This window comes from Corvus kubaryi, unplaced genomic scaffold, assembly GCF_017639235.1.
Source record: "Corvus kubaryi isolate FWS band 111438036 unplaced genomic scaffold, C.kubaryi_AGA036_p1.0 split1-131, whole genome shotgun sequence".
Classification (NCBI taxonomy): domain Eukaryota; kingdom Metazoa; phylum Chordata; class Aves; order Passeriformes; family Corvidae; genus Corvus; species Corvus kubaryi.
Window position 1 is genome coordinate 24,372,815 of NW_024582073.1, and position 26,632 is coordinate 24,399,446.

General features: G+C 45.4%; 1 protein-coding gene across 6 annotated transcripts in view; it reads right to left on the bottom strand.

Moving 5' to 3' along the window:
• Positions 1 to 26,371, bottom strand: part of FGFR3 (fibroblast growth factor receptor 3) — a 55,199-nt gene extending 28,828 nt beyond the window's left edge. For 4 of the 6 annotated variants that reach the window (XM_042052996.1, XM_042052994.1, XM_042052993.1 and 1 more), the window contains exons 1-3: positions 26,176 to 26,371; positions 5,065 to 5,328; positions 633 to 686 (exon numbers count right to left, since the gene is read on the bottom strand). In XM_042052996.1, coding sequence (XP_041908930.1) covers positions 633 to 686; positions 5,065 to 5,328; positions 26,176 to 26,356 — 499 coding nt within the window. In that variant the 5' untranslated portion in view covers positions 26,357 to 26,371. The remainder of the gene's footprint in view (positions 1 to 632; positions 687 to 5,064; positions 5,329 to 26,175) is intronic. The other 2 variants (XM_042052995.1, XM_042052997.1) reach the window with 2 other exon arrangements.
• Positions 26,372 to 26,632: the final 261 nt, after the last annotated feature.

The window sequence follows — 26,632 nt, forward strand, 5'->3', positions numbered from 1 at the left end:
TCTGAAGCCTGTAATGATTCTGATTAATGCTATTGCACTTAATGAAAGCAGCACTGGGATTGAAAGAGATTCACTGTAAAAGCACCAAGGGGCTCTGTCCCAGGACTCTCTTCCTCACAGGAGTGAAAGAAAAAGCCAGTAAAGCCAAAGAGGTTGCTCCCACTCATGGCATCAGTAAATTTGGCCCTTGGCTAGTGTAAATTTTATACTCTGACTCCTGTCAAGATGCAGTTAAGGACCAGAATCAGAATAGTTAAAGGTAACGCAGTCAAGGTTTGAAATAAAACTGGTGTAACATCAGTGTAGCAAAAAAAAAAATATATATATAGTAAGTGGGTTTGTCTGGATTTGCACACAAGGAGAACTTATGACTACCCATCAATTCAGATTCTCAGCATCAAGTCTTCAAAATACAGTACTGCTGCTGTAGGATTCCAGAGCAGCAATATCACTCTGGCAGCTGTTTCTAAATTTTTAGGTAAATTTCATCATGGTTACATCCTGAGGTCACTGATTTCAACCCAATGAAAGGAGTTGCTGTGCGACTACGTGAACACCCAGATGAGCTGCACTGCTTGGGAGCCACAGCTGCTTCAAAGAAAAGGCCTCTGTATCCCAGAAAAACAAATTACCTGTATCTTCTGACTCATCATCGTCATCTTCATCATCACCCGATGAAGGGGAATCTGGAAAGAGACAGAGAAAGAAGTGAGGCAGAAAGATGATGGTATGTGGGGACACCATGCTGGATGAGGCTGTTGGTGTCATGGGCTCCAGCAAGGGAGAACATCCAAGTGATGGTTCACCCTTCCTTGCAGCTCCACCAGCCCACCCCTCTGATGCTGCTGGGCCAGGCAAAACTAGACAGGTGCATTCTGAACTGGAAGAGTGGTGTCATGAGTTTGCCCGTGCTCTGAAAACGGGGTCCCATGTCAAATGCTTCTCGCTGTGTGAAATGCTCTCTTCCTCATAAATACAAAAGAAATTCCAAACAGGAAAGTTTCTTTTGCAGAACAAGCTCTCTGACTGCTTTTTTCCCCCCTCTAGCATTCACTCTGAAGACTTTTTATTTTACCATGTCTCAAAACTACTGGTCAGCATCTCTAATTCACTTTCCCTGCATTTTTCTTTTAACTCAATATGCCCCTGCCACATCTCCTTTCATTAACTCCTTGTTCAACCATGAAGACCAAAACTTTTGAACTTTCTGCAGTCAAACCTCTCTCTCCATCAACATTTTGATGACTACTCCATGAACCAGTTCCCTTTGGTTATACTCCTCCCACAGAGGCACTTCAAGGCTGTAACTCAATACAGGTAAACAGGTGGGAATTTTCCATCTGTATCTTTCCAAAACATCCTAAACTGTTTCTTTTAATGTAGTCTAACATTTCACCTTCTCCAAGCTGTCCACAATGAAGGCTCAGTCCCTCTTCCCCCCACCTACTACTGTAGTGGTGTACTGTACTGATGACTACTGTAAATGTAAATGCCATTATCAGACAGCAGCTTAGTGTTTGATTTAGTTTACACAGTTTAGTTTAGTACAGTTCAGCGTCTGAAAGATTTAGCATCACTGATGTTATATAATCTCCACGAATTTCTCTTTTAAAGAAAGGCAAAATGCTATCAACCCAGCAGCCTTTATGCTCTGAGACAGTGGTAAAAGAACTTGGCCTTAAACACTAGAAAATGGGAAACATTATGAGTGTTCAACACGTGGCCAGAAATGTCAAGCACTGCTTTAGATCAAGCCAGGCAGAACATCCTTCATTTCAAGATGCACTTGAGTTTTCTGCTGTTCTCTGACCAGCACAGTGGAGGTAAAAAATGGAAAAAGAAAAAAGGTGGGGAGGGGATAAAAGGAGGGGAAAAGAAGGAAAGGTGACAAGGTATTTTCTCCATCCACAGAAGCAAATAACACAGGAAACATCTCCCTGCCTTAGACTGCAGGGGCTCATCATGCTTTACACCTTCTCTTTGGCAAAGCCTCAAGAACGACTTTAAGCACGTATCTAACTGCAAATCCACAGTTGAGGTCCTGCTGGCAGCAGAACTAGGGAAATGCCATGGGGCTTGCTGAAAGTAAAGTGGATGTTTAGGTGTTTTGGCTGATCCAGCAGGTTTACTCAAGTCCCAGCGAAGGCAGAAACTGAGCCAAATCCCCACCAGCATCGACAGAGAAATCAGCACCTCCTCAGTTCTGCTCTCTCAGATTTGGTTACCCATATATTAACACACGATTATAGTTTACTTCTGCTTTCCAATGAATCCATCATGACCAGAGGAGTAGAATCAATTTTTAAACTAATTCAAAAACATTTTCACAAGGTCGAGGGAAGTCTTTGACCTTGCTTGTTTTTAAGATGAGAAGTGCAGCTTAGATTTTAAAACCAAATATCCCATGTTTATAGCTACTGTCCTATTCAGGTTACTAAAACATCACCTTTTCCAAATGGTGACTAAAAATTATAAGCTGTTTATCATTTACTAAAGCAGTAATCCTTTGCAGAAGTTGTTGAGTATTAGCATCAGCAAGAACTGCTCAAAAGGGCTTTAATTATGAATGAAAAGGGGTTTAATTTGTTCAGTTACCTGGTTAATGCTCAGCCTTGGGTATTTTGAAAGCTGTGTTTGCTGGTAGCAGCCTGCAGTCCATGCTCATACAGGGGTGCTGCTCAGCCACTACATCCAAAGGCTGTTCTGTGCATGAAATGGTTGCAGAAATGGAGCTTCTGCCAACAGGGCTGGATATCAGTTTGGGCATGCAGCCTCTACTTGCGATCCTTTCCAAGTGCTCAGGTTTTAAGGGGACAGTGTGTTTCTTTTTGTAAACTAGCAAACACTCAAGCCCTTGTCTGTCAAGTGAGGCATTTTAAAGAGATCAAACCCTGCTATTAATCAGCCTGGCTCTCAGCCCTTGAATGCCAGCTCCAGCATCTACTTGCTCTGCTTCCAACATCAAACATCCCCCTGTGCACAGTGAGAGTTGCTGCAGAACTGTCAGTTTGTTCCAGACTCAAATCTCATGGCTCTGTGTAGGAAAGTCATGAAATCCTAATATCCTATCCTTCCTAAGACCTGGAAGCATCTCTCAAAATGGAACTTACGTGTGGATCAGCTATTCCAAATACATCTAGCCTAGTTTTGCTCACTTAAGAACACAGATCAGAGCAATTCCAGTTTGTTAGTACAGCTTTACACCAGTTTAACACAGAGAGTTAAGAGAATAACGCCAGCCCCAAACATCAGACATCCACATAAACACCTGACCAGATACCTGAGCTAATTGCTGGCGTTACCTTTAAGAATTGGGGACACAAACCACGAATCTCCAAATACAATCTCATCTCTGCAGTGCCACGCCAAGCAATCAATACTAATTATGAAGCAATATCTGAGTATATGAGAGGCACCACTATTGCCATGTAAAGCAGGGCTTCAAAGTTTAAAAACAAGTGCTGCTGACAGCTAAAAAGGAGTCTCCCACATTACCAGCATTTTGGTGGTAATGACAGTGGGCTAATAGAATCAAAGACTCATAATGTTGTCAGAAAGCAGGTTCAGGTTACTCGCTAGTTCTTAAGCTGTTATTAGCTATTATTAGCAAAGAGGAAAAATACAGGGGCTTAAACTTTTTAAAAGCAGAGGATTATCAGTACTTCCACTATTAAAAACAATTTCTCACTTTACAAACTTTTGAGGCTGGCAGCTGTTTCATTTGAGCATGTAACCAGCTGCCCTCTCCTGCCTCCCTGCTGCCCCTTGAACTCAAAAGCATTTTCATGTCACTTAGAAAAAAAAGAGAGAGTAACATTTCTAACAACCTGTGGTTTGCTGGATAGGTCCAATAATCGTACCTAGTTAAAGAAAGTCTTTCAAGGGCCAAACACTTCTTTAACCATTTAATTGATATGACCTTGAAGCATTCACAGCAATCTCCAGTAACATTCAATAAAAAGCAGATGTTGCTGAAGGCTTACTGAAACGAGCTTTTATTCTCATGATGGTTCTCTCTCACACAAAATCCTACTGCTGGCACAAGAAAGCTCTTTATGGAGTGGATGTGATTCACAATCACAAACATCTCTGTGTTTGGTTTTCAGACAGAGACTCTTACTTTTTGAGGGAACTCAACTTCTGGAGGAAGGACCTACTATTCAAGGACTGCTGAAAATCTCCAACAGTACAAGGGCAAATGAAAGTTTTCAAAACCTGAGATCCACAAGTGTCCAATTCTCCAGAAAATGCAGGCTTTTAATCTGTGATGAGGAGGTTTTCTATCTGCTCACAGCGACGAGTATCCATCTACCATGCATCAGCCTGAAATCATGAAGATGACCTTTGTGTTGGTGGTTAGCTATCTGGAAACAACAGATTTCTCTGGCACTCTATGTCTAGTGATCCAGGGTTGGACAGCTTTTAGCTGTTCTGCTCTATTGTCCTCATCACAAAAAATATGGCCAAGCAAATGACAGCAAGTACTTTGCTAACACAGCACTTGTTTGCAATGTATGAATCCCAATAAGTAACTTCAATGAAGCACATATTTTGGATATACACAGTTTATGGATAAGCTACCTCTAAAACAAGCTAGCAATTTGGGATAACTGTGATGGAGGGCAGAGATTTATCAGCTACAACAGAGAAACAGTCTTCAGGAACCTCCAGCTTTTACATGCAATTTTGCCACTGATTTGTCACATAAAACGGAAAGCGTCATTTAACCCCCCTGAGCCACAGTTCACTCACTCACAAAAGACTTCTAAGGTAGCATTGCATCTATTTGAGTGTTAAGGGTGATTTGAGGTTTAATCTGACTAGCATCCTTTCTAAGTCTCTCTCAGTATTAACATCAAGCTTCAACATTTGGTATGGACATGCAAGCATTCTTCAGTTGGTTTGTTTTGCCAGTCTAATCACTGTCAGGAGTTACCAGGGAGGTACAGACCTTCCATGGACAGACAAACACCACAAACCACCAGCTGTGCTGAACATGTGAAAGGGCAAAAAGAAAAAAAAAAAAAAAGAAAATCACTGAAACAGCTGTATTTCTGCACATACCTGTAACTCTGACTGTAAAGTTTCCCAGGACCTCATTGGAATGCCTTGGCTTGCAACTGTACAGCCCCGAGTCATCATATGACACATTGATTATCTTCAACAGTTTTTGTCCAATATGAGTTCTGTTGGTAGGTGCAATTCCAATACCATCTTTAAACCAGAAAACAGACACAGAAGAGCCTTGGGTGTTACAGGAAAGTTCAATGGTATCTCCATTTCCAAACACCAACTCTTCCAGAAAGGCGGTCTCGCTCCTCAAGTATTCTGCAAAGGGGAGAAGAAATGGAGATGAATAAATAAGAGCAAGTGTCACAGACAGAAAGGGTGCTTAAAAAAGAAACATATCTCATATTTGCTCTACTGATGCTTCCAGGTGCCCAGACCTTTCCCTTGCCTGCCACAGGCAGGTAGCTGTGCAAAAGCAGTCAGGTCTCTGGCTGATCTACAAGGATGGCTTCGACCCTGTAGCAACCAAAACATGGGCACCCCACCAGGTGCATCACAAAAAACAGCACAGGCCTCTAGAAAGGTCATTGCAACACTCACTGCTGTGGGTGAGGGGTGATGTGGCAGAAGTAACTGTGAGCTGACAAGTTCACAGTTCAGTTTCTGGACCTCCCTTTGTTTATTCCTGTGAGTCTGTCCACAAACCCTACAGGACCCAGCAAGGACAGGATATAAGGAGCAGAACTGGGGATAAACCAAATTTTGTAAGTGACTCTGGGTGACCCACAGGCAACGTCTGTGGGCCGAAGGAAACAGGTGGAAGGCTGGACAGAAGATGCAGGTTGGAATAGCTAAAATAAATGAAACCACCACTAGCTTCCTGCTGAAGTTATTCTCTGTGCAACAAAAGTGCAGAATCAAAGACATATTCATAGATTATGACTACACTGTGAAACCAATGCAAGTACAGCAGCTCCAAATACCTGAGGATGTAGCATTGGCTCCAGGCTGCTCTTTTGCCTTGAGGTGAAAGAGTTGGAGCAGGCTGTAAGAGAAAAATGTATTTCTTTTCTCTTCTTGTCATGCATGTTTTTATTCTTGTATAAATGCAAAGATTTAAAATCTAAAAATGTTGCTGTCAATCGCCTTGGCAGGGTAGAAAGAAAGGATTCTGGGAGCCTGAAAAGGTGGTATTTCATGGGAGGTACTGTCTCACAGGAGGCAAAGCCCACACTCATTGGGATTACAAAGAGCCTTTCCTCATACCCTGGTAGCAATTCCAACTCAAATATTTTATGGTTTGGCCAGAATGTTGTGGTGTTCGTGCAGTCAAAGGTTTAGGGTGTTGGGTTTTTCTCCCTTTTAATAAAAATTTTCCCTGAAAGCATATACTTCTAGTAAATAAAAAAAAAAAAGACTGAGCTCCATCCAGCATTTCCTTGCTATCAGACCAGCACTCATTGCAACATTTGAGTGTTCACCCATGGTCTCTTCCCAACTGGGATATATCCTTGGGGAAGATCTGGTTCAGAAATATTCTAGTTTAACTATTCAAGTGTTTTTTCTTCCTTGTTCTAAACTATGAGGATTTTTTCACTGGTACCAACTTTGGCTTCAAATTTAAAAGCCCTGTGGACAGCTTTGGACTTGCAAGACTGACTACTGGTCTAACTCTGATGGAACCTCTTGCTAATTTAATCTACTGGAAAACAAGCCCTATACAACTGTAAAACCCCTCCACACCAAACACAGTTCTACCAAAGCTGTTTGCCAAATGATCAACACTTGTATATTTTGGGTTTTGTATTATAAACCTACTGAACAGGAACAAGCTCAGACTAAGCACAGGCCAAACTGTACCAGTTAGCCATTTGAAAGGAAATACCTCTTTTTTGAAAACCATAATGAACCGCAGTTAATGACAAAGCAACAAAGAATTTTTATAAAATGTATACAGGGAATGCTGGAAGGAAGAGGAAAGTAAGACTCAGCAGATGGACTGGGGTCTCAAGCTTCTTCTGTGGAATGAAGCAGCATCTCTTGTTTCTGACAACTTTATTTTGGCACCTCTACCCTCAGCCTCCCCAGTCGGTCTCCAGCAGATATTGTGATGCAAAGTTTGGTTCTAGTGACTTTTTTCCTACTGACTGGGAATAATACTGGAAAGACATAGTGGTGAATTAAAAGGGGAATGCTACTAATGGTCTTAATCTCACTTCTGTAAACTGTTTTTCAAACTTTTGTTTAAACGCTTATGGCTTAAAAAATAAATAGGACCCAAGCTGGAGACCTCCACAAGTATTTAAATAGGCACTCAAATGCTTTTAAGCACTTTGGCCATCTGTGACCTTGGAGAACCAATTTTTGCTCTCATTCCTTATATAGACCTCAAGTACACAGATAAATCTGAAAGCAGAGACAGTCTCATTTCCATGCTTAAAACAGCAGGAGTTTAAAGCAGAGAACCAAAGCTCCCATCTCTCACAGGGTGGCCAGCATCCAGCAGCTCCTTCCTGCCTTCCAGCTGCAAGTTTCCAACACCTTTTCAACTAGAGACACCAAGACAGGAAGGAGACGTGAAGTTGCCCCCTCTGATGCCAACTATCCAGCCATAAAAAAATGGGAGGGGACACAGCCAGGACAGCTGAGCCCAGCTGACCCAAGGAATATTCCAGACCATATGACATCTGCAATAAAACTGGGAGAAGAAGGAGGAGTTGTCTGGAGTGATGGCATTTGTCTTCCCCAGTCACTGTGTGATGGAGCCCAGCTGTCCTGGGGATGCCCTTGGGAAGTGGTGAAATAAAATCCCTTGTTCTGCTTTGCTTGTGTGTACAGCCTTTGCTTCTCCTATTAAAATGTCTTTATCTCAACCCATAAGTTTTCTCACTTTTACTCCTCTGATTCTCTCCTCCACCCTCCGAGATGGGGTAAGCAAGCTGCAGTGTGGAGCTGAGTTCCCAGCTGGGGTTAAACCATGACTGACACTCAGGTATAAATTACCAGGGAGTTAACTCATGTAGGGATTACAGGAGCCCACTCTGCTGCTTGCCAGCAGAGGAGGGATTAACACATTCGCAGCTTTAACGGGTTGCTCCAGAGAAAGAGGCAATCTGGGTTGTGGGCTCCCAAGGTATGACTAAAATTCAACCAATTATTAGTTTAACCAAAGCACTAATGGCTTGAGAATCACCAAGAGACACATGTGATAGAGATCAGCACTTGCAGCATCATCACTGTTAATAGCAAATATACTACAGAGAAAGAGACCATTTTTAAGCTGTTCAGAGCAGCAAAAAGGCAGCAACTGGCTGGGAAACACCTTCCCCAATGAGGAGCAGTTGGCCCAGCAACGCTGAAATGCTTTTGTATGTATTCATTTATAAGGATAAGATACTTCATCTCTGTAGCTGCTTGGCTCATCCCAGCAATAAATTCACTTTCTATGTGGTTCACAGCTCCAAGTGCTTAAGTGTGTCAGTATTTCCATCAGCTGTCTGCTCCTCTTAGACATCAATACTTGTTTCTGGCTGAGCCTGGAAATATTTTATTTTGGTTTTAATGCATGCAGCTCTCAAGTTATTTATTTTTCAGGCACGAAAGGACAAGGACGAGGTGGAGGGTGGTGGGCTATCCCTGGAGGCTGGTGGGCTATTCCTGGGCTGTTTATGGCCCCCCAAAAAATCCAAGCCAACCTAGAGCCTGCCTGGTGCCCTCCTGGGTGCCAGGGACTATTTACAGATTCTTCTGGGGACTGCTCCTGGGCAGCAAAGGCCCACAGTCAGGGGTGAGGGAGCCCCAGGGTACTATGTCACCTCACAGGGTGCTGGGTTCTGGCTCCAGGCAGTTTCTCTTCACCTGCGATTTTCCCCCTGGAATAACTTCCCACAACCCTACTTTTTCAAACATCAAAGTGTTTAGGAGTCCCCTGAGGAACTGCTCTGGTGGGGTGCACGCATCCCCCATCATCATCATCATCATCCTTTTCCTTCAGTGGGCATCCTGCAGCAGGGGAACACCCACCACACAACTCAAACCACACAAATCACATTGGCACTCCCCCCACAGAGCATTTGAGGCACACCACTTTCAGTACCACCAGCAAGAGATTCCTCACCCCACCCTGAACCCTGGCAATCCCCAAGAGGCTTTCCAGGAGTGCTTCACAGCCTGGTGCTGGAATGGACTAAGGCTCAATTCTAAGCAGATCGTATTTTTCCTTTTTCAAGCTGAACAAGCTGTATTTGGCATGTTAACAAGCACAGAGACAGCAGCGCTCCACACATTTCTCTCTCCAGGTTAATCTGAAATCGTTTCTTGTTCTATGTATTTTATTGCACCAAATCCACCGTGACAGGATACATTATAGGATCACAGAGCAACAGCCATGCCAGAGCTTTTTCCTGTTGAGTTTGTTATCCCATTCCCAGGGGGATCATGGTCTCAGCCAGTGAGCTGGTGAGTAACTGCTGGAGGTGTATGGAAACCTCCAGCATTAGTGGGACGAACATAGCCATGCTGGTAAAGAGCATGTACACTATCTCCAGGCTCAGACCAGCACTGTGTCCCGTGCATTTAGCCCTGGTTTATTCGAAATAAGTGTCCTGCCTGTGTTAACAGAGGCTGACAGTATTATTCACCCAGCAAATAATATTCAGGTGTTTTTCACAATACCTGTGAGGCTGTTCCTGGGATGGAGTCACTTCCTCACCTCACCTTGGGACTTCTGCACTTCGCAGAGCTAACTTCCCAGCAGGGAAATAAAACACTTTTCTTGCCAAAAATTGTTCATTCATCTAAATCCAAAAAGTAGCCAGGAAATGTGACAAGTGGCCCCAGTGTCACCTCCCCGAAAGAACCCACATCCCCATTCCCTCTGCCTCCTCCCAGAGAGGCAGATGGGCCCCGGGGAAATATTGAAAACCACCAGACCAGCCCCAGGCCCTGCAGCACTGCAGCCCCTGTGAGAGGTGGGCATGATAAGATCGTGGGATCACCTGTTTCCCCAGGAACCTGCCTTCTCAGGGCAGATAAGATCGAGGGAGCGGTGCAGTCCTTGCATACCCGCAACTGCTCTGCAGGGAGCTGATGGGGTATTTTTTATATATCTGTATTTTTTTGGAAGTACTTTATGCAGGGCATGGCTTCCCCTCCTTTCTGCACAGATGTGACAGTGCCAGAGGTGGAACATCCCTGTCTGGCTATGGCCCTGCCACCCCAAAAGGCACCTCACCAGCCTGGCACAGCAAAATGCAATATATCAAATACATACATGATATTATATAAAGTGTTTTGTGTATATTATGTATTTTCTATTATATTTTCTTTATAAAATAAAAATTATTATACAAAATATTCTGTTTTCACTTTCCCCCCCACTCCTCTCCCCTTCTAAGGTCAAGACCCCTCCTGCACCACACTTCCCAGTGTCAGGCTGCAGTCATCCTGGGAAGAAGGGGCTCACTCTGGCAATCACAGCAGCACAGGATGCTTTGCTGAAGCAGTATTGCCTCCCAAAGCGGTGTTTTTGCTGGGTTATCTCCCCTGCTCAGTGGGGCTTGCACCCAGAAATAAAATATTCCAAAAATAAAATATCTATATCTGTAGAAGTCTAAACTGTGATATAAAAATATGTCTTTAGACAATCACATCTGGAAAGGGTTTGCCTCCATTATTTCACAGAATCAAAGAACCACAGAATGGTTTGCATTGGAAGGGACCTTAAATATTATCTCATTCCAACACCCCTGCCATGGGCAAGGACATCTTCCCCTAGACCAGGTCACCCAAAGGTACCACTTTATCTTTCCTATATTGCAAGTGTTTGCTTGGGAGGAGGCAGTTCTGGAGCAGCTTAAAACAGCTTTTCTAATAATAATAATGCAAAGTAGACTGTTTATACTGTATTACCACTGCAGTGGCCTATGCAATTGTTACCAGGCAACATTTCTTCCAAAGACATTAACAAGTAACTGCACTGTATTACCACCCCGTGGGGGTTTTCTTAGATCTGTTTCAGGAGAAAAGCAAACTTTTTTCCTACGGAATTAGCAGAACAATAACCAGGTTTAATTCTGTCATATGCAGCTTTCTTTATAAACAAGAGATTATGGAAAAGAGTAAAAAAACCTCTACTGTTTAGTTTGGCTATCCCCAACAGTGACTTTGGAAGAGCTTCCAGAATGGAAAAAGCAGATGTTGCAAATCTGCCTTATCTACTAAGCAACTGTTGACTCTGTTGTGCAAATCCTAATTTACATCTGCATGAAAGGTTTCAGAGATTAAACGGCATTCAAGGAGGAATATTAGCTTTTCTCCCTCCCTCCAGCCCTCCTTTGAATGGATTTACTACTGGCAATTAGCTTTCTGTTCCATCGGCCAAGTAGAAAACAGGATTCATCAGGACTCTACAGTATCCTCCTTTTAATGGACTGTTTTCTTAGATCACCCAATTCAGGCACAGATAGTTTAAAGAAATAAATTATCACAAAGCTAAAATAGTTACAAAAACACTTTGGCCAGGAGGATTTCCCTCTGACACTTGGAAGTCCTGAGGAGGACAAAAACACCCACCAGGGAACATATCAAAGGGGTCTCCTGGCTACACCTAAAATGATGGGAATGTAAACCCCTCCAAGAGGCACAAAGCTTTGGTTGCTGCTGAGAGCCCAGAACTGGTCCCAAGGACAGCCTTCAGCTGGGGCTCGCTGGCTTAAAGCAACAGGCAGCGATGGAGAGTTTTCCTTAAAATCTGGCCAGATTGTACAATCAAACAGTTGGTTCCCCACTGAAAACAGGGAAGCAACCACCACTCATATGTATCTAGTTAGCTCAGAGTTCTGCATTAGATTGTTTTTTTAACAGAAATAAAAGAACTGATATTGAAATGTCTCCACTTCATCAATGGTCCCCAAAGACAGGGAGCAGCGGATGGGAGGCAGCATGGGCATGCTGAGGTCCCCAGGCTGTGAAAGCTCCTGGCTCCTGCTCAAGGATGCCCATGCAGATGGCTCCTGCTCTCCCAGGTGCCAGAGTCTTTGTGCTTTCCTCACAGAGGGCAGCAATGAGCCGTGTCAGTTCTCAGCAGCCCATGCTCACGGTGGGGATGACATCAGTCTCAGCCTGGCACATCCTTGCAGCTGTTTTGCCCACAGGTCACACAGACAACCTCACTCAACCGCAGTGGCCAAACGTGGTCAACCCAGACCACTCCCTGCTCAAGGCAGAGTGATGGGACACTCATGGGGCTGATCTCTGGGGGAGCACAACAGACTGTGTTGTCATCCTCTTGGTGTCTGCTTCTTGCTGCCTCTGAAGAACGTGGCCAACTTGGCCTCAGCTTTTGCTCAGCACAGCAGGGGCATCTCAGCTTGATGCTGACAGACAGATCCCACCACAAAGCGGCTGATGTTCTACATTCCTGCCCTACATGCCTGAGGAAGTCCAAAACACTCTCATCATTTCAGCAAGCAAGCAACTACCATAAGCCCTTTCAAAGCCCGTGGCAGCAGCTATGTAAACTGAGGCACAGAATGAGGCTTCCCAGCATCCCAGCAGATTGGGCAAAACTTGCCCCAGACTCCATTGGAGCAGAACTTGCTTCTGCTGAACTGTGGAGGCCCTGAGCAAACCCGTGCTCTTCAGCATCAGTGCACCACAGCATCCCTTCTACTTCGCTGGACCGGGTTACCTGGAGGGGTTTTGTAGGTGACACACCCCAAGCAATTAGCAAAGTTTGCTACAAGGACACAGCTTACACAAATGACTGCTCCACAAAGCATAGGAAAAGGAGAGCAGCTGTATCTTTGGAAATATTTTTAAACTTTCTTATAATTACTTAAAAGACTAAGCACATGCTGCTGAATGATTCTTCTGAGTTATTTTTTCCTGGGCTCTTTCTCTATACCTCCATTTCCTTCTGAAAAAGCCTCCAAAAATTCATTACTGCTGGAGTTTTGACCTCCAGAGTGGGATTTCAGCTACTTGGTCAGTTCTATCAAAACTTCACCACCTTTCAAGTGCTCTTGCAGATGAATTTTTAAGAAATACAGAAGTTCACCAGGCCCAAAAGTTTAGGTTTACCTCAGAGGAACTTTTTAAGGAATGCAAATGCTCCTGTTCCCTTTACAATTCCCAAGCCATCTTTGCCCTGGAAGCTACTTGTGATGCTTTTCTGGTACTTGTGATGCTTTCTGAAGTGGGCTTTAAGATCACATGGCATCAGAAAAAAATTGCCATAAAGCCCCAACCTTTCCCCTTCGATTCACAGCTATGCAGCTCCCAAATCCCAGGTCCTCTGCATTTCCCTTGCACTTTTAATGTGCACTCCTCTAATCTTCATTTAATGCAGGCAGCTGGCTGCAAATATCCCCAAACAATGACTTTAATCCTAAGTATCCTGAAGCCCCCCTTTCCTTCCCGCACCAAAACTGAAGGAAAAAAAATAAAGAGAAGAGCCTCAAGACAGCAAGATGGAGAAATCCAAGCTATCCACTAGGCCAAAGCAGCAGAAAGACACAATGAGCTAAATTTTGCTGGGTTTGCTAATTAAAAACGGAAGCTACCCCACTTCGGAGCCAAGGCGGGGAGGTGGGGGGAGTTCTCATGTTATTCAAAAAAATCGGCTTCCAACTGGGACCATATTCACTCCACATTAATTGTCATTCCAACTACGAGTGTCCTAGTTTCAAAATGAAAACTACTCTCCAGTGTAGCTAGTGAAAACTTACACCAGTTTTGAGGCATTAAACAAAATTTATTGATTGCATTTTCCCACCCACTAAAACTTTAATAAGCATTAAACCTCAAACTCCTGGCCCGTTTCCTCCCTCTACTCTCTCTCTCCATAAAAAGGGTCAGGCTCCTCTATATGGAGATTAGGACTTAATGTTTGGTATTTGTTTATGAGCCTATCAATTGCCTTTATTTCAGGGGGGAGAAAAGCACATCTTAAAAAAAAACCCCTCTTGTACAGGGATTAAGAGAGGGCAAAGGTTTAGGGTAGTTTGGGTGGGTTTTTTTCCAACTGATTGTGGGTTTTAGATATATGATGGATCATGTTTATGTGAATGAAAACAAGAAAATATTCCCCTTTTTGCAAGTTTCCCCTGAGTAACATAAAATGCTATTTTTCAAAGACCCCTATTTCTCAGTAATAAGATGCAGAACTTCAAGTCTTCTCTGATGGCCATTTTCAACTGTGTAAAAGGGAAAAATAATAATAATTTGGGGGGCCGTTCTGTCTGCATACTTAGTAAAGAAAACAAAGGTCAAACATTTGAAATGCAAAGGTTGGTGATTAAGCCCAGAAGTCCATATCTATGCATCAAAATGAATAGCCAGATTTTGAGAGCACTTAAGCGATTTAAATGCAGAGCCTGACCTGGCTCAGCATCTTTCAAAACCAAGCTTGTTATTTCAGAGTCTCAAGCGAGATTTAGGTGCCAGGTACCCCAGTTGGAGAAATTTAACAGTAATCTCCTTTCAGGAAGCCTGATCCACTTTAATGTCGCAAATGACAAACGAAGATTTTGTTATTTAAAAAACATCTCTAACTAATGGTGCAACATTTTGTCCTTGTGCTAAACTCAAGTCTTATCCTTCAGCATTATTAGAAAGAGTTGTGAGAGATGGCAAAGAAAAGTAGTATCAAAAATTCCTTTATTTCTCCTCTTTAAAGAAGGCTGCTAAAGGGATTAGACAGCTTTGAGTTCACTGCTCTGTTAAATCAACCTTACAATATTTTTTCAGCTTGTTTGACTTGCTGTTTCTGTATACATTTGTGTTTTCACCTTTCTGCATTCAAATCCCACGCTTAGCATTTGTTCTGCGCTTCTCACAGGAAACTTAGTCAGTTCTTTATTTGTATTAAGTCTACGGGGTTATAGGAAACAGACTCGGAAAACAATCCCTAAATTAGCAGGACTTACCAGCTTCCATGCATACGCGCACACACACAGGGCAGCACATACCATCCAACCTGAATGCAGGGGTTTATCATTTCCAGCAGCAGCACCAGGGCATCAGGTTCACCAGGAGGGACCTTTTAATGGTCTCCTGTAACCGTATCTATTACAGCGGGGTTTGGACTCCACTTTACAAATTAAGAGAGAGTTCAAGGAAGTCATGCGTGTCTCAGCTCCCACTGCCTTCTAGCAGTGCCTCCAAATAATCATCTTCTACAACCTGCACTACGTTAGGATCTAGAAATGCCAGAAGCAGGGTAGATAACTCTATACAAAGGTATTTTAGCACTGCTGTAAGGAAATGCAGACCCTCTGCAGAGGGCTATTTCCACCTTCCTACAAGAGGATGTGGCTGGTCCTACCTGCATGAACCAGGGATCTTTTACAGGCACTTTGGGATACCTTCCCCTTCCTTCAGACTCTGATTTTCCCAGCTCTTCCTTTCCCTTCCCCACCAGAAACACTTATAAATTCTCTGTGCAAATCATCTAAGAATTAGATGGATGCTGTTGTGATGGCAAGGATGATCAGTGCAGCAGGCAAACCAAGGGAGGAGAAAAACAGCCACTTCTCTCTGGCAGGTAGAACACATAGATCATAAAAACTGAGCCCAGCAGCCACCAAAGGGCTGTATTTGTCTGAAAGTCATGCACCAAAGCTAAGCTCCTGCCATGCTCTCTTGGGTCGGATGAACCACCACCCTGCACTACTGGTGAAGACATGAAGTTGGACAATCTCCCTTGATGTATAACCCATAAATGGAGCAAGAGCTGCATACAGCATTCTGCCCCCTCCACTCCCTGTCCAGGGGTGGGTGGCTAATCCAGGGTCATCTTTTCTTCTTGCCTGCCCTGAGTCACCCCTCCAACTCCTCCTTCTCATGACCAAAACAGCTGGGCTCAAGCATAGGGTGAAGTTATTCCTGCAAAGACTGCACCTCTTGTCTGCACTTCATTTGCTATGCACTGGGGGGAGGGGACAGAGGGGGAGAAAACCTCAGTTCAAACATTTACATGTATTTTGAAAGCACCTGAGGAGGTTTCAGGACCTTTTTTTGCCAGAACTAACACATTCCACCCACAAGACGATCTTGTTTGGAGCGCGCAGATGACTCCTCACAAGAAGGGTTTGCATTGCACGGAGTCACCAGACCCAGGCAGTGACCCACCACCGAGACCACAGTGGTGGGTACAAACCTGCCCCTTTTTGTGCCTGCACTGAGGGGGACAGGGCAAAGGAGAACCCCTCTGCCACCTCTGTGCTTCCCTCCCCTTCATGAAGACTTTTGTGACGCAGAAGCCCACTACCTCCTCAAATCCCAAGATGCCAGCATGCCTACACTTAAAATAGAGGCAGAAATCTCATCCCTTCACTAAATAATTCACAGGTTGGAGCCCCAGTACAACTACATTAACACTTTCTAGGAGTTACTTTCCTTTTTGACTGGGCAGATCGCAAAGCATTTCTGTGGTAGAAGGCTTTGTATTTGGGTTTCCTTTACCTCCTAGCTCAAATGATGGCAATACTAATTGAACCACTAGGCAAAAGAAAACTGAGTGTGACCCTTTTGTCAAAACTCTAGGGGCTCCCATTTGCTCCTCCAGCTCTCTGCCCTAACTGGAACAAGGGCAAGAGAAGGTGCTGCTGTCAAGATGCCCCTCTCTGAGATACTCCAGGCTGAAGGAAAGTATCTGTAACACAGTACTCTGTATTTAAACTCCACAGTATTTACTGTATTTATATGATATCCCAGGTTGGCAGCTAGGGGTGCAGGAGAGTGGTTTTACCCAGTATCTTCAAGGCTAATGCCAGTAGCCGCTTACACTCTTCTTCCCCAGCTGGGTGAACCAGGAGCCTGGAAAGACTGAAACATATTTTTTATGCCTGATTACAGATTTTAAGTGCCTGACACCAGGCCCCCACTCATTACGTTTTGACACTGATGACTTTGGGCTGAGCTGGAACAAACGCTTTGCGCTCGCTCATCACTCACTACATCCCCAGTGTTTAACTCAAAGAAGGTGGGTGATGGATTTGTAGCAACTTTGGGCAGGGATGCAGAGAGGACACCATCTGCTGTTTCTTACTTTGCCTCCACTCCCCACCCCACCTCTTCCTTTCTGTAATTAATCAATTCACAAATCAGGAGGCAAAGTTTCCTTGCAGCCTCCTCTTGCGATCACCCCTGCGAGGCAAAGGCTGAGGACACAGCAGGGCAGCTGCAAGGTCCAAATGCTGCCTGTGGAGCATGGAGCAGCATTCAGGCCACTCAGTGGGAGCACTGGGTTCCCAGCCCTGCAGCTTGTCCCACCCAGGGGCCTCCCAGGGCCCAACCCACCACAAGCTGGAAGAAAGAGGCTTTCTGAATTTTCTTTGGAAAAAAAAATAATGCATTCACAGAAAGTTGTGAATTCATGCATAACACACTGACTGTAAAAATGAAAAGTATTTTTAATTTTTCCCCCCAACTGCATTCAGCTCTTTTCTTACACAGTGAATACTGGCGGTTGGAACAAGGTGATATTTAAGGTCCCGTCCAACCCAAACCATTCCATGATTCCATGGTTCTAAATACCAGCTAATTTATGTACCTCCATTTACCAGATCCCCTCACTTCTGCATGAATCCCCAGCCTATTAACATAGCTATTTAAACTGGACATGTTTTCTTAAACATTCTTCTTTCATAAACTGCCAAGTGACAGTTGTTTACTGTCAACAAGCCTGGGTACTCCAAGACAGGGAGAAATATGCCCTTGCAAAAGGCAGACATATCGGCTACCAAAGGAAGATTAAAATCTGGTGGTTTTCTCCCTCCTCAGAAATGCTTTATTCGCACAGATACTCATGATACTGATCAGGAGAGACGGTACTATGCCTAATTCCAATCATTCTTTTAATTAAAGACAAGCTCATGGAGGATTTATCTTCACTTGAACATGCTAATTGTCAGGGCACACTCAGAACTCCTTAACCTTCTCACCACAATTGGTTTCTCCACTTTTAGCTGTGACACCTCCATCTCCCAAGGCACATCTTGGCTCATCTTACACAGATCCTGCTACCAGCTAGAAACAAAATGCTTTCCCGGGTGAATGTACAGAGAGAAGTTAAAAAAATTTTAAACAAAAATGAAATCACCAGTTCGTTCAGGCCCTACAGTCTCCGCACAAGCTGCTGAAATATTTTGCTGTGAGGCAACTGCTTGTACTTGAGTCTCGCCCATGAAAGCAGGGTTATAAAAAAACCCCCAAAAAACCCCAAATCCTACAGGAAAACTTTTTCTTGTGCTCTGTCTGCCCAGGAAGTGCCAGGAAAGCTCCTCCACGGGCTCGTGTCTGGTGCAGCGTCGCAGGGTTCAGGCTCAGCAGCAAACCCCCGCAGGGGATTATGAACACTTTGCTGGCGCATTGTGCTGCTCGCAGCTCGTGGGGCTGGGGCTGATGCCGGCGACACTGATACAATGGCAGCGAGGATGGGGCACGAGGGGACAGTGGCCAGCACGGCAGCTCAGCTCCATGCAGGACTCTCTACAGAGGCACGGGGGAGGCGGGCGGTGGCTGTCGCCGCCGCCTCTGGTGCTCGCATTTGGGTTGTGATGCTGCCGTGGGCCCCCATCAATGCTGGAGCTCCAAAAAGCAAGATGGGAAGGGAAGGTCTGTGTTACAGCCAGTTAGAGAGGAATGGGAGGTCACTGAATGCCAGTTCCAGGGATCCCCACCCTCAAACTGGGAGCCATTTTACTCACCAGTTTCCTCTGCTTGTTAAAATGTTTGGGTCATTAGAAAACTTCCCAAACAATCTTTGCTTATGCTAAATAGCTGCTCCCACCACGATCTGTGAAGGGCTTCAGCCTGCTCTCTTGGAAATCAATGGGGGCTTTTTTTTGCCTAGGATTCAATAGGCGCAAGATCAGGACCTCATTATTATTTTTAAAGGAGTACAAGCAGCAGAGAACGGCAAAACGCCTAAAGAAAGCAATGACCCTCCGAACTGGGAGCCAAATTTGCTATGAGGGATCTTTACAAGCTCTGTCAAGCATCAAAATAAAATTAAAAATCCAATTCTTGGGATCTTTTCAGTTTTCTGACAGGGAAAGCAGAAGGTTGAGAAAGGCTGGCCTCATCATTTGGATCCAGAGACATCTCCCGTAGCTCCTTTTTACTCCAAAGAAAAGCCTTCACAGATGTGTATTTTACCTCCCCCAGGGGGAGTGAGCAAGAGGGGATGAGCTGTCAGTTCAGGGTGATGCCAGCTACCCTTCAGTACCCCGTGGAACAGAAACACCTCCAGGGCTTCACATGACCTCTGCCACACACCACAGCGAAACCCCCAGTAAATCCCCTCTGCAGAGCCACCACCAACAACACAGGGGACCAGATGGCTCCTGGGACACGGTCCTGCTACAAGGACCATGCCTGCACCCCATTTTCACAGAGCCAGGTGCCGCCTGCCTCTTGGGAGAGGAGCCTCAGAGATGCTCTTGTCCTCATCACCCTCCTTGGAGCTCTCTGACAGTCAAGTCCTCCCCTTCCTGCCTTTTACCTTACATCACTCCTCCCTCTTGGCATCAGTGAGAACCCACCCACGCACCACATCACCACCACAAGGTTTGGCCCCTAAGCAATACCCAGCTATTTTGCTGTCTTCCCTACACCCAGCTAATCCCAGGTCAACTCCAAAATGCTTAAAATCCATTACTTCTGGATACTAGTTCAATCCTTATAACCCAGCACTGGTCTCTAAAACTTTACTGATTTAACCACATCAGCTGCAATAATTTAGTGAGATTCCTTGTGAACAGCGCAAGGTAGGTCGCCGCAATCAAGGCACAACTATAAAACACTTCGCTTTCCAGGGCAAAAGTTTTAAATGAACATAAACTCGCAAACACTTTCATCAATTATGAAACAGCAGCAGTTGGGAAGCCACCTCTGGAGGTTTCTGGCTTGCCATGGTGCACTATCATTGCCTGTTACTGTCTTTCCCTAAAAGCCTCACACTCAGTTAAGGCACTTCCTGATAGCTTGGCTCCTTGGGTGAAAAGGAAATGAGGGGGAAAAAAACCAAACCAACACGCTGCCATGTGTCAGCGTGACACTGGCAGGTAGTTCAGTAGCTCAGAGTACAACCCCTGGGTGTACTGGTATGAACACCAGTGCTGGGGTCCTGGGGCTGTGATGTTCCCAGGCAAGAGCCTTCGGCACACACGGCAGCCTGTGGAGCTGTGCCTGCTCCCAGAGAGCGATCCTGGGCTGCGTCCTTTCCTCACCCGAAAACTTGGAACCCTTCTCACTTGAGTCATTAATTCTTTTAACCCCTCACAACCTGCAGAAATGGCACAGCCCCAAAATCTCACAGATGCTAAACGTGTAAGCACATGGCAATTGTTTTGCATACAGTTCTGCGTGATAAAGACATCTACTTCCAAGTTTTAATATAACCTTTTTATTTAACCAACTCATTATCTTGCCTCGCTCTCTGGATTTCAGACAGCAAAGCCAGCACATCAGAACTACCTCCACCTCTGCAATCAATACTGCCCCTTTTTTAGATGAATATATCAAACTGAAGCAGTTACTGGATAAATGTTTTCTTACTTAACTGTGCTGCTATTCTTCAAAAATAGCTTTGCTACATTGAGTAACCTGACTGTCACTGCACAAAAAAAAAAAAAAAAAAAAAAAAAAAATTGATTTAACTACCTCCTGGTTAGTTCCTATGCACCTGAATGCAACACCCCTGATAGCCTATCAGAATAATAGGGCAGGTTTACATCTGATTACCTTTCACATTTTAACTACTAAGTTTACTAAAGGTTTTACTCAGCCCATATCTCACAGTTCTTGTTTGCTTTTGATACTACAGAAACTTCCTGGTCATTCAAGCCAAGGAGCAGATACTTTAGGGGTAAGCACACCAGGAATACAGCATTCACTGCAGGAATAAAAGCCCTTCTTCACACATATAGAGCTTTAAATCATATCTATGGCACTTGGCAACCCGAGCTGTGAGTGTATGAGAAAGGGGACACTGGGGAAGTCAGCTTTACTTCAGAGAAAAAGTATTTTTTTAACAAGATCACCAGATAAACAGCCAAAAGAGGGGAAACCACTAAACTGATAAGCTATGTAGGAGGTCAAGGAAAAAAATTCAGGGTGTAACAAGGTATTTTAAGGTGCTTTTGGCATTGTATACACCTTCAGACATGGTTTTAGCCCAGCGTTTGCATAGAGGCGCTTTCAGATTTACTCTTCCTGCAGTCTGGGCTGCCTGCTGCCACATACCATGAGTGGCTGTGCTGAACCAGAGTCCCATTTGCTGAAAAAAACCTCAATGTAAGGCAAACTTCCACCAGTCACCATCCTCTCTGGCATACAGTCTGGTACATGTAGAATCAAGTTTATCACTGATCACTGTTAAAAGAGATGAAATGGCAAACACTGAAACAGCTACATCAAACCACTCTATTGAATGGCTTGGAGTCAACAGGCAATTTCAAGGTTGGAATGTTTTTTTAAGGGTCAGAAAAAAAGGAAGAAACAGGTATTCAGAGTCAGACAAACTCCCAGGACATACGAAAAGTTATGAGCATGCAGTACATTAGAGAGAAGACAGAAATCTATTCTAACAGGGAAACAGAATAAAAATAGCCAGATTCGTTGTTTATCTGTACATCAGGTTCAGCCAAGTTGGGAAAAACTGGGGAGGGAATTTTAACTCTATTTTCAGTAGAAACATCTGAATTTGTTATATTCCTGATGAGTCTACCTTATATATAGTAAAAATTGCCAAAATCTAAACTATGACAACACAGCCACTTGTCCATGAAGCCTGATGGCTCATACTCAAGCTCCTGCACTGTATCCCACACACTTCAATGACCAGCCAGAAAAAGCCACCAGCAGGCCATGCCCTAACCTTAGCTAAAATTAAGGTTCAGCAAATGCCTTCAGCCACAGCACTGCATGCCAGTGATAGATCGCTGTCAGAAACACCTTGATCCAACGCTTTCATAAACTGAAAATTTTATTAATTGCTCAGAAACCAGGCTGATTCCCTGTCTCTTAGGATCTCTAAGTGAATAGCAGATGTACAGAATAAGTATTCAGAAAGGACAGCTTTTTAAGCATGTAGGTGGATGTCAAAGTTCGCTGTTATTAACCATATTTTAAAAGGAAAACATTTTGGTTTTCAGCCTTATAGAAGGGGGAGGTTGGAACCCTCCTTCAGCTTTATGAAAAATTTCAGCTTTGTCCAGGCAGCAGACTGTGTCCCACTGGATGGAAATGGTCTAGATACAGTGGGAATGCCATAATCAAGAGTTCTTTAGTGTTCACCTAATTTCAAAACCCATGTTCAGTCAGGCTTCAGGACAGGTACACTTTCCCAAACAGCACGTGAGGCTTTTTTTGGAGGGAGTTGTAAAAGTTAACGTGCCAGTCAGAGTGGCTTACTTTAATTGCATGATTTAATTAGCAGATCAACACGTTGCTACACAATTTTCAGATTTACTTTCATCACATTCCCTACTCAGCAGTTGCTAATAAAGTCTTAATTAAAAGAAAAAATCCTCAGATTTAATTGGAGTGACCCTTGTCAGTATGCGTAGAAGACTTCCTTCATGTTATACAGCTACTATTGAATACATTGAGTCCATCTCTGCCCTGGAACAGACTTTCTAGTTCACTATTTGGTAGGTAAGAAACAGATTTTTTTTTTTAAAGAAGCCATATTTCATCATCACTTACTTGTGTCCTCTTATTCTACTGCATATAGTAAAATATGCTAGTCTCAGCATTAAAGACTTAATTAGCTCTTTAGCTGCTGCTGTTCATGAGAACAAATGGATCAATTTTTGATGTCAGAACTATCAATCACGGCTGCCCACTGTATCTAAAACATTTCTGGTGTAGCAGCACCATCAATATATGAGACTCTTTGCAGAGGGTTTGAACGCATAAACCCCAAGGCCAGCTCCAGGAACAGCCAGCGCCATTTGGCACTCGCTTCAATACCCCTATAATTTCAGATGAACTTTGAAACGCTCAGATACACAAAGCAAAGTGACACAGATCTGCGTAGCCTACACCTTGGACCCCTCGCTGAGCTCACGCTGGAAAGCTACAAGAGCCCAGTTTCCATCAGCTGCACAAAAAACACCTCAGCCGGCACATCACCACTTCTTTCCAAGCAAAAAAGTCACAGGAATTAGTACATGCCTCCCATTAAACTTAGGCAAAATCCCAAAACGGTGCTTGTTCTGTTCTTCTGGCTAAAAAACTGCCTGTGTAGTATTAACTCTGGGTGACAATTTCATTCCTTGCACAAGGAAACTTTGATTCTTGCTCCTGACAGACTGGGAGAGCTCTCCCCTCCCCTTCCCGCACAAACCTGATCAAACATTAGCAGCCCTCTATACAACTCTTTCAATGCACTCAGACAGCCTCAGTAGCTAACTAGTGCAACACAAATCCTAAAGAGCCCAGAAGTTGCCTTTTTCACATATACCATATGCAAACACACACACAAGCCAGCTACAGGAGACAGGACGGTTATCAGAAGTTTTTAAAAGTGAAATGCTGATGTTTCAGTTGGGCTGCTCTCTAAGAAAACAGCCAGCGTTACTTGACATTCACAAATCGTACGAAGTAATATCTTTATCTGAATACTAATGCAAATTGGACGGGCTTTTTTATATTGATGTCTATTCTGTGGCTGCTGAATAGAGTGACCGCATGCTCAAGGCTGCAAAGGAGTTCACTGACCTCCCTAATCATCTCTGTCATAGCCCCTGAATGACATACACATTCAATCCTGCCTCGCCTCTCTACTTTCATTCATAAAAAAAAAAAAAAAAAAAAAGAGGGAGGGGGGAAATTTGACATTGTTCTTCCTGCAGCAGCCCCGAGAACTGGAGAGAAGAGAAACTCAGCCCAGATGAGGCCCCTGGTGTTTTTAGTTTAGCTTCTATTCAGCAACAGCCCCGCCATCTGCCTCCTTCCTGCCAACAGCCGAACACCTCCCTGCGGAGATGTTAAAACCTGCACCCCCTCCACCTCCGCTAATAGCCAGTATTCATATTAGCAAACATACACATACCTCGAGAATGCCTCCCTTCAATGTGTGTTTTATGTAGCTGAGTATAGGCACAAAGCAGTAGCTGTTATAGCCTTCACAGCCCCGTGTGGAGAATTAGATCACTGGGGAAAAATCCTTCCAAGCCCCTTTATGGAAAATAAGGCCTTAGACTGTAAACGCAAAGCCCAGCGAACAACAACCCTCAGTAATGAGCCAATACCCCATGGCCCATTTGACTAGGAGAAAGAATTTGCTTTTTACCATTCAATTCAAAAAGACTGAAAAAGTAAAATGTGTTTTTACTTGGCTCTGAAGGTTTATATTCTTTACAGTTTCTTTTGCACAACCTTTTCCCCCCCAGGTCGGACAGGCAGCGGGTGCCCTCACGGCCACAGAGCCGCTGGCTTTGGCACAGAGCTGGGGAAGCAGCACTGGCTTCATGCTTCCCCACGCACGTGGATGATGGTGGGACGGCCACTGGCACTGAAAAGCTCTCTCCCCCCTCACAGTCCCCGTCCCCAAGAGCTTTCAACAGCTCACAGTGATGGGGCAACTCCTGGAGACATCACTAGGTGTTGGGGTTGACGGGAATCCTCCTGGTTGAGGGAGGAATCCCACTTCCAGGGAGGGCAGTGGGGGTTGACAGTGACACCTTTGCTTTGGAGAAAGCTGACCGAGAGGTAAGAGAGCCTGTCCTGAAGATTTCCACGGAACTCCCTGGAAATCCCAACCCATCTCTCACTTCACAGTCACTGGAGGGACGTTTCCCTCTGTGCGACCTCCAAGTAAGCCACTTGCTACGATTCCAACAGCGTCCCAAAGCTTTAACTTGCAAAAGTACCTTAGAGCATGGGAAGGGTTTAGCACCACTTCAACACATCATCAACCCCAGCTATGGGCTGAAGGTGAGGGTGGAAGCCCAGGGACCATTGAGGCAGCCACCGGGGTTGTTCCTCACCCTCATGAGATCAACTGCCTGAAGTGACAGCACCAATATGCACTTCAGGCTAAGCCAGAGAGAACTGGGGACACTTCGCTTCTGTCACTCTCACCCCTGTGGCCAGCACAGGCTGCCTGCTGCCTTCCGCACACCGACCTCATCTACTCTGACCAAGTCCCTGCGATGTTGCCCCATAAATCAATTCTTTTGGCTGTGAAAAATGAGCCAAACGAGTTACACTAAGAATCTGGTGTTTTATTAGGACTTTCTTGAAAACAAACCCAACCCCTGGTGTGATTTATAGCTTTAACCAAAAGGGGTATGAAAGTAATGCCCCCACCCCCCAACCTCCACGAAGTCCATTTATTCCCCTGTCACTTTTTTGGCAAACAGGCTTCAAACCCTTTCCTGAACAATGGAAACTTTCTGCCGGGTACATGCAAACCAGAGGACAGGGGGCTGCGAGGGGGCTCCCTTCCATTAAAAAGCTTTGAAAAATAAACAGGGACTCAGGTAGCAGCTGAGGCGGATCAGAAAGACACGATGTTTCAAACCCGCCGTATATTACTTGGAAAGAAGAAGAAAAAAAGCAAAGCCCAGCTTTTGTCCGACGTGTTAACTTTTTTTCACTTGCAACTGCAGTGCTGCCACTCCAGGGGAGATCGTCACCGGCTCTCCCGAAACGCAGTTCCCTTCTAGGCACAGCCGCTTATTCAGCTGCAACCCAGCGTGTACCTACCCGGAGCTGTCGCAACTCCACTTTTGCTCCCAAGATGCGGATATGAGCGACCTTTGCTTACTTTTCCCCACCCGAACGCACGCAGTCAGAGCATTCCCGATGTGCGCCGAAGATGCGCCGCTACACGCGCACGGAAGCATCTTTCCTTCCCAACTGCTGTTACCCACAGGGCGCCCCTTGCACTGCCGTGCTGGGAGAGAGCTCCTAGCAGACAGGGATCCTCTTAAAAGCACTTTGTCCCTCCTGGGCGCCTCTGAGACTACCCCAAGCCACGGCGAGGTGGAACCGCCGCGGCCCCGCGTTCGTAACTCCCGCTCCACGGCCGCCTCTGGCGGTCTCCATCCATCCGCTCGCTCAGGGACGGGGACTCGCACCGCAGGACACGGCCGGGCCGGAGCCGTCCCCGCAGAGCACGTGTGTGCGCGGTCGCGCAGCCCTTACCTGCCGGCTGCCCGCCGCTCCTCGCCGCCGCCGCTGCCTTGCCGCCGCCTCGCCGCGCCGCCGGCATCCCGCCGACGGCCGCCGCCAGGCACAGGCACCAGACGGAGCCCCAGGCCGCCCGCATGCCTCCGGAGCGGCGCCGGGGCAGCGCGGCCGCCGCCGCACCGCCCGCCTCAGACATCCCCTGGCCGCCGCATGCTGCCGCCGCTCACCGCTCCGCTCCGCCGCCGCGCTGCCGAGAGAGGGAGAGAGGCGCTCAGCGCGGGGAGGAGGACGAGAAAACCCCCCGCCCCTGGTGCCCACACGGAGGGGAACAGGAAAAATGATAGTAAAAAGGCGGAAAAAAGTGGTGGGAGCAGTAAAAAAGTGCAGGGGGCCGCGCGAAGCCGTGCGCCGAGCGGCGGCGGGGCGCCTACCTGCGCAAGCCCCGCGGCCGACCGCGCGGTGCGCGGTCGGC